An 8,870-nucleotide genomic window follows, 5' to 3' on the forward strand; every position below is an offset into this window, starting at 1 on the left:
GTTTGGGAATTTATTTTCAAGAAAGTCTGGTCATAGCTATGAACTTTTTTTTTTTTAAACGGTTCTTCATTTTGATTGGATCTCCGGAGCCTCCGTTCCCAAATCCGTTTTTACTTTCTTTGATATGTAAACGAATTGATTCTAGCAGGAGAGTCCATACAGATTTAACAATAAAACAAAACAGAATAATAGGAGATGGCTTTCAAAATCTATCTATCTATATAGATATATACTAAGAACGATTATTTGGGAGCAGGTCCCACTGGAATAAAGGGCTTCGCTTCCGAAATGATATCCGACAAATCTTTACATGAGATTCAATCAGCTTTCGCTAACTTTCTAAAACCGCACAGAATAAAATGCTTACTTCTAGATAGAGAAACCGCGTCGGAGCGAACGGGGTCTCGCCCAGCAAATCCCCCAAACTGCGTCGTTCGCAGCCTGCCCCTCTTTAAAGGCTGATGGAGCTGATCTACCTTTGGCCATGACTCTAAACGACACTCTTTTGACAACCGGTCTACCCCAGCATCCCAGTTCCCCATCAGGTCCAGCTAAGCGTAGATCTGGAGAGCAGCCGAAACAGCCTGCTCGGTCCTTCTTGTGCAACGGCCCCCGCGCGCCTTAGCTGGCCTCATCCGAGTCACTGTAATGCGATCGAGGCGAGAACTCCCCGTCGCTGCGGTGGGCTGGTGGCGAGGTTTTTCTTCTCTCTGGAGGCTGCTGGCCAGGCGGCTGGAGAAGCTGGCCCGGCGAGGGGGCCTTTTGCCCCAGGAGGGCGCCGTCCGTGAAGGAAGGGAAATGCAGCGGGTCTGGCTCCAAGGCGTAGCCCCCTCCTGTCCCCGCAGACCCCGCAGGCGATTCTAGGGAAAAACGCGTCCTGCCGTGGCCTGCAACCTGGGCCCGGGGCTGCAGGGCGCCCCCTCCTGGGGGGGTACAAGGCGAGCGCTCGTAAGTCTGAGCGGCGGGCGGAAGAGACGGGCCCTTGCCGCAGGGGGCGCTCTCGGGCGGCAGCGGGCTGTGCAGGAGCTCGGCTAAGGCGCTGATGTAGATCTGCGCCATCTGCAGCGTCTCGTACTTGGAGAGTTTCTTGTCGTTGTTAAAGGAGGGGATGACGTTCCGGAGCTGGTCGAAAGCGTGGTTCAGCCCGTGCATCCGGCGCCGCTCGCGAGCGTTGGCCGCCAGCCGCCTCTGCCGCTGCACGCCGTTGGTCTGGGAGCCCGGGCGGAGAAGAGCGCCGCCTCCGACGGCGGAGCAGGGCGAGCGGAGCCGCGGCGGGGGCGGCAAGGGCGCCTTGCAAGGGCCGCTCCCAGGCTGCGGGTGGCGGTGGTGACGGGGTTGTGGCGATTGCTGAAGCGCGCACAGCTGCTTCCCGGAGGAACTTTTCGAACTCCGTCCGTTGGCGCGCTCGGAGCCACCGGCCCTCAGGAGCTCCTCCTCCTCTTCCTCCTCCTCCTCCTCGTCCTCTTCCTCCTCCTCCTCTTCATCTCCCTCAGGTGTACCCGAAAGCAGATACCTGGGGGATGAGGAGAAGCGGCCCGGGCAGCAAATGCCCAACCAGGGGGAAGGGAAGGCGCCGCCACGACTCGCCGCTGCCGCCTCTTCTCCCAAGAGGAGGTGGCCTTCCAGCTGTTGCTGCTGAGGCGGCGGCGGCAGCGGGCCTAAATCCCTGCCGCTGCCGGCCCAGGCATTGGGCGCACTCGGCACGCGCAGGTGGCTCATCGTGACCGGGGGCCGGGCGGGCGTGGCGGCGACCAGGGGCGCGAAGAAGTGCCGCTGTATAGCCCCGCTCCTGACACTTTCTTTCCCGCGCGCCCTTTCACGGCCCCCGTCTCCTTCTCCTCCTTCGCCTCTTAAGAGCCGTTTCTTCCCCCGGCGGGCGCCTTTACAAAGCCGGAAATCTCCCAGGACATGTAAGTGTCTGCCCACAGGCACACGGCCCGCACACTACCAGGCGTCTCCGGTTGCGAAGGGCGCTGCGCCCCTTTAAAAAGCGGCACGCGCCAGGGTCCCCCACCCTTGCCACCTCCTCCACACACGCACACACACCTCCTCGGCGCCCCACCCTCCGTCTCCCACCCACCTCGCGCCAGTCGCGTGTCGACTCAGCCATTGGAGCCCGCGGGCCTTGGCGCGTGCTGGCAACCAATGGGCAAAGCAGTCAAGCTTGGGTGTTTGGGCTCCTTTTTTCTCCCCCCCCTTTGGCCCGCGTTGGAACTGGGGGCGGGAAAGAAAACGGAAGGGAGGGAGGGGAAGAAAGAGAGAAGGGCCAAGTTGATACAAAGGAGGCAGAAAAGTTTCTTTCTCAGAAAGAATTGCTCCGCTTAATATTAGGTTAGTTAGGGAGGCCGTTTCCGAGCAGGCTTGGCGACACGAGTCACTGACGTATGTGAATGTGCACGGGAAGGAGGAGTGTAGGGCGGGGGGAGGGGGAAGCTGGTTTCCTACACCTGCAGGAGTTCGTGAGGTAAAAAAAAATAAAATGCCGGGCGGCCGAGAAGGCGCGTGTCTAGAAATGCCACTACGCGCGCGCGTAAATCTCCAGCAATGGAGATTTGGCCTCAGGGCGCCGAGTGGGTGATAATCGCTTTCTAATAGCTCTGAACTAGGCTGGCCTCAAAAGCCGCCTTTCTCCGCGGCTTCGGAAACAAGAAGAAGAAGAAGGCAGACGGGCGTGCCTGAGGCATTTGCGCCTCGCTCCGGCGCGCTCCGTGAGGCGGCTTAAACCACCGCCAGCCCAAAGCCCCTCGTAGCAACTTTCTTTTGGTTTTTGCTTTTGCTCTTATCCAGAAGAGGCGGATTCTTCTCCATTGAGTCACTGGAGAAGAGCCTAAATACTGGGAAAGATTGAGGGCAAAAGAAGACGGGGACGAAAGAGAATGAGGTGGCTGGAAGGAGTCACCGAAGCAGTAGGCGTGAGCTTAAATGGACTCCAGAAGATGGTAGAGGACAGGAAGGCCTGGAGGAACATTGTCCATGGGGTCGCGATGGGTCGGACACGACTTCGCAACTAACAACAGAGGAAGCGGGAATAGGGGTGGAAGGGTAGGGAAATGCATGCTGAGGACCAAGTGCTTTGGCGTTACTGCTGTTGAGGCATATGGGATAAGTAGTCCCCGCTCGGCCACGTTGAACAGAAGCGGGGAAAAGCAGCGGCTGGAACTTCAAGAGTGGCTATAACACTGGGATGCACGCGACCGGCACGCTCCCTTTTCGCCCTTTGAAGCGGCAGCCTTTGCTACGGAAATCGCCCCCAGGATCCCCTGATTTGCTCGGCTGCCGCAGCTACCTGAGGACAATCGGAGAAAGCGCTTTAACGTATCCCGGGGCTACCCTGCCAGCAAACCGCGGAAGGTAGCAGAGGTATTAGCTATTGGCGGATGCCTTGAGGTGAATCCTATTGAAACTAGTCAAGAACTGAATGTCCTATAGAGATTCTCAGTCATCCAGCAGGTCATGGTTGTCCCGAAGGCAAATAGACTTGTTCGTTTTACCTTGAAGACGTTTCGGTTCTCATCGGTGGTGAAATCCAATTTTTTTTACTACCTGTTCTGTGGGCGTGGCTTGGTGGGTGTAGTGTGGCTTGGTGGGCGTGGCAGGGGAAGGATACTGCAAAATCTCCCACCCCACTCGGGGGCCAGACAGAGTGGTATTTGCCAGTTCTCAGAACTACTCAAAATTTTCGCTATTGGTTCTCCAGAACCTGTCAGAACCTGCTGGATTTCACCCCTGCTTCTCATCCAAGAAGCTTCAGAGCTGAGGAAGCTTCTTGGATGAGAAGCGAAACGTCTTCAAAGAAAAACCCAGAAAAGTCACAAAAGACTCTTGAAAAAAGCACCTTTGGGATAGTCAAGAACTGGATCTGGAAGCCAAAGTCCAGGACACAGCTCTGCAGTTCAGGGGAACACAGTGCCACTCCCCCCCCCTGATTTCTCAGACCTTTTAATTTTTTTCCTTATCCTAATGAAGGACCCAAGAAAGGGAGAGTTCTGAGATCCAGAATGACCATGGGAGCAAACTTCAGATGGAAACTCCCAAAGGGGTTGTGTGATGCCAGAAGCAACTGATCCTTTTGTCCCTTTCAAAAGGTCCTTGCAGGTAACTGGAGGCACAGTAATCAAACAAAACATTACTTCTGGGCAGACATATAGCGCTTAGCATATTCCTTTTCCTTTTAAAGCATATTCCCTTATTCCTTTTAAAATAAAAGTCTGAACTAGAGCTGCTTAGACAAATACAGTTACAGCTGGTCATTTTATTACTTTTTATTATAATATACTGCACTTTTTTTTACAAACCTAGGATAGTATTGCCAAGGGAAGCCACTCCCTCCCCAATATAATTGCTTACTTGGCTGAATATTATATTATACAAAGGAAGGATCACAAAGGCTACTGTTTTTTTGTATGCAATTATTTCTGTGTAAGCAGTGCTGTTCTCCAACATGCAGAAGTAAGTTCTCTAGTCTCTATATCCACTAAAAGTTCCTGAAAAGTTATAGGACTGGACCCTAATTCGGAGGCACAATTTTGTATACACTTACCTGGGGAAGAGCCCTGCTGAATGCTGTGAAAGATGATTCTGAAGGTATCAGCATAGGGTTATGCTATTACCATGCAACTGTTAATAGCTGACTGAAGTAATGGCTTTGTAAACGCCTGCTGCCTGAATTAATATCCTTGTAAGATTGATCAAGCTGCTTCTATTTGTTTCCTAAATGCATGTTGCTATCCATATATGTACTTATGTCCAAGTGTTTAGCTTGGTGGGAATGTCTGTCTGCAGCATATAACTTCAATCTTACCCATCTCTAATTGCCTTTTTACAACCCTGTATTGCTCTCAGATGTCCCGTTGCAATTTATTTATAATAAATCAAAATGTCAGTACGATTATTATTAAATTTATGTGCAGCCCATCTCATGGTTCGAGGCAAGCATTAATGAATAGGTATCATCTGACTCCCCCTCTTTAGGCTGGCAAGCGAATTAGGGTCTGGCCTGATTAGACATTGATAGCAATCTCCAGGGAACACAAAGATTGTAGGCTAGACTGAGAAAGTACTAGCAAAACAAAACTACCCTGGGAGATGACCATGATTGACACTTGACAGTTTTATTGTTGACGAAAACTATATGGATCTGTCTTTGAAGTCATCAAAAGTTGAGCATGACTAAAAGGAATACTTTTTAAAGACTTGTACAGAAATTATTATTTGTTTTGGAAGGATGTGAGCTATGAAATTTTAGGAGTTTATGTAACCACATGGCCAATCACAGCATTTTCTCTTCGGGGTCTTCATTAGGACCCCCCATCTCTCCTTGTTCTTTATATTCTAAGCTTACTTTTGTCTTAGTATTACTTTTCTTAGAAAAGTACATTACATACTTTTCTTAGAAAAAGCTGAAGAACTATAATGGTAGAAAAAAAAGGGAAGAGAAGAAAGGTGATAATGATTCCACTTCTCTGGGAGAGAATAGAAGAGGGAAGAGAGAATGTAATGTGGTGCTGATGCATAGAAGCTTCAGAAAGACTTCTTGTAGATTGAGATAGAAGACACACAGGGAGAGAAAAAGAGAGAGAGGGAGAGAGAGAGAAGAAGAAGAAAAGAAGAAAAGGAGGAGGAGGAAGAAACCTCAACAAGGGAATTCTGTCTCGGAACCAGAAAAAAGCAGCAGATAATAAATGCATGTCTGTAACAATTGTGCAGTGTGATGACCACTATCCACAAGCTTTCCATCACAACATGGATGGGCAACTTGTGGTCCTAGGAGCTACCTTGTTTCTTGATGACAAAGACTCAAAGTTGATGATGTTTCTTGCCATTCTGAGGCCAAGATCATATGAAAACAGTAAGGTAGGTCCTGAAATGACTCTAATAAAGAAAAGTGTCACTAGTTTTGTAATGGGATTCATCAGATATGCATGGCAAACTTCATGTCACTTGACTAAGCAGCGTGAAATCCTTGACTGATGAATGGTTCTAATCTCTTTCTGGAACAACCCTATCGTTTATATCTTTTTGACAAGGATACGGAAAATACTTCATGAACATGTATTTTATCTGAATTTGGTAACTCATGCTTTAGTGATTTAAAGTCAGAGTAAATAATGGACTTTATTATTTTTATAAAAAAACCCACTATATTACCCCAATACCTCAGAAAAAAAAAACTTCACACAGGGTAAGCAATAGTTGTTTTTTTTTACAAAATAAGCTATGGCCATATTTTCTACCTAAAGAAAATGCAAAATATTTGTTTCATCTATAAGTAAAATAAACAGAACAGCAAATACTAAATCTTATTTCACAACTTAAAAAAGTCATGGGAGAGAGGGGAAGAGTACTGAACTCATGGCATCTCTTAATTCAAAATTAATTTCAATAAAAATTCAAAATTAATTTCAAAATAATTTCAAAATTAAGAAATTAACTTGTTTCTTCTTGAGAAATCCAATTTGTTTCAAAAGAATAAATCCTCGTAGCAATAATAATATAAAACAAGTGTTTTGAGGCCTATATAGGCCAATGTAGAACAATTGTACCATTTTCACTAATTTGGGAAAGGAGTGGGATAGAGAAATACAAGAATAAGATTAGATTTTCCGTATAGATTAGTTTTTCCATCATAATAGATTCACTATTCATTCAAACTCTTTATTAGGTATATAATGTAAATATAATTTACCACTATGTATATGAGCTAGACATCAAAGTCAAAGGCAGTAGGTGACTCGTGTAGAGTTGGATTTAGTTCTGTTCTCCCAGAATAGGACAAATGTTAATGCTGAAGAACTCCTGGGGTTGGCTGAGTTCATTTGGTATTCAAAAATGTCTCTCCTTTTTTGCTTTTACCAGTTCTCATTGTATGTTCAAGCCTACTTGAGTTTCTTTCCTCTTTTGTTAGACTTGACTCTTTTGATGTTATTCAGAGTATGCCCTGCTACAGAGACAACTTCACAGGAATCGGAAATACAAGCATACAACTCAGGAACAGTCACTGTAATAGCAAGACAACCTGAAAGCCTCAAGATATATATATAGACTTGGTAAGCCTAAATCAAACAACTGATACAAATGTTAGAATCATATATATTGTAGAATAACTTTGTAATAGAGTTTAACAACTGCAATAACTTTATTCGATTTATTATTCAATTTTATTTTGGATGTATAACTCAAAGAACATATTTGTGATGAACATGTACTGAAATGCAAGATCTTATTCAAAGAAGTAATAATTAACTTGTTTAGCTATGCCAGATTTGGAAGTCTGAGCCTACGAATGTTGTCTAACTTTCATACCTTCCCCAAATAATTTCAGAATTAAAATTATATTGTTTTGTTTGGAGGTTCACAGACATTTGTCTTGCAAGGAGCCACCTCTGGCTTTTCTTGGTCACTACATAAGGGATCCTAAATAGAATATCTGTGTAAGGGCTAGAGCTGGTGAGGCTGAAAATATGGCCATAAGAGGTATTATATTCATATTGATATTGGGCTCCTAGGCTGCATCAACAGAGGGGGAGTATCAAAATCACATGAAGTTAGTACCATTTTATACTGCACCTGTGTGACTACGCTTGGAATACTGCATCCAGTTCTAGTAACCATGATACAGAAAAGATGCTGAGATCTAGAAAGAGTGCACAGAAGAGCAACAGAGATAATGAGGGGATTGGAGGCTAAAGTATAGGATGAATGGTTGCAGGAATTACCGTAGATATGTCTAGTGTAATGAAGAGAAGAACTAGGGGTGACATGATAGCAGTGTTCCAATACTTGAAGGGCTGTCACAGAGAAGAGGGGTCAACTTATTTCCAAAGCACCTGAAGGTCAGACAAAGAATAATGGATGGAAACTGACCAAGGAGAGATTCAACCTAGAAATGAGAAATTTTCTGACAATGAGATCAACCAACCAATGGAACAGCTTGCCTTCAGAAGTTGTGGGAGCTTCATCACTTGAAACCTTCAAGAAGAGACTGCCATCTGTCAGAAATGATGTAAGGTCTCCTGCTTGGGCAGGGGATTGGACTAGACCTACAAGATCACTTCCAACTCTATTATTCTGTTATATTATAGGTATATGTGAACCCCTGAAGGCTGGCATGGATCACTTTAAATCAGATGATCACAAATATATGATTAAGTGCATGAGACATTGTGAAATAATGGACTCAACATAATACTCATAGAGGACACTGCTAAATATACACTCAGTTATAAGCTAGTACTATCAATATAGTACCCTGTTTCCCCCAAAATAAGACATCCCCTGGTAATAAGCCCAATTGGACTTTTGAGCGCACGGCAATAAGGCCAAGCACTTACTTCAAGGTTCAAAAAAAATATAAGACAGGGTCTTATTTTCAGGGAAACACGGTATATCTAATGGAATTATGGACTATCCAGTGAATATCAATGTTATAAAAGTGAACATCATAACTGACATGCATGTTAGAAGATATTGAAGGTTTCAGTGACAAACTGCAAGAGGTGCAAAACACAATATCCTAAAAGGATGTAACATTACCAGAGCATGATTAGAACGCAAATATGAAAACTAATCATAGGAAGGAAAGCAATCACAAAATTGATCATGAAGAATAAGGTTATTTCTAGAATAGCAACTTTTTGAGATCAGCTATGGCCACAACATCAAATGTCTTAACTCAAATGGCACCAATATTTAAAATGAAGGGGTACCCAGAATTGTAACAAAACTATGGTTAGTCTGCTAAATCATAAATCTAAGAAGCCACATTATCTGTCATAGAGTTTATCCACAGATTCCATGTTCTTACAGAAATCTATCATCAGGTCAAACCAATGTTCTATTTTGTTTTCACAGCAGCCATTACTGGCCTTTAA

General features: G+C 45.5%; 1 protein-coding gene across 1 annotated transcript; it reads right to left on the reverse strand.

Moving 5' to 3' along the window:
* Positions 1-621: 621 nt before the first annotated feature.
* On the reverse strand, positions 622-1,719 carry ATOH1 (atonal bHLH transcription factor 1). The gene has a single exon (XM_070949163.1). The coding sequence runs from the start codon at positions 1,717-1,719 to the stop codon at positions 622-624; it is 1,098 nt and encodes a 365-aa protein (XP_070805264.1).
* Positions 1,720-8,870: the final 7,151 nt, after the last annotated feature.

Source organism: Pituophis catenifer, unplaced genomic scaffold (assembly GCF_029215685.1).
Source record: "Pituophis catenifer annectens isolate HBS135680 unplaced genomic scaffold, rPitCat1.0.hap2 SCAF_8, whole genome shotgun sequence".
NCBI lineage: Eukaryota > Metazoa > Chordata > Lepidosauria > Squamata > Colubridae > Pituophis > Pituophis catenifer.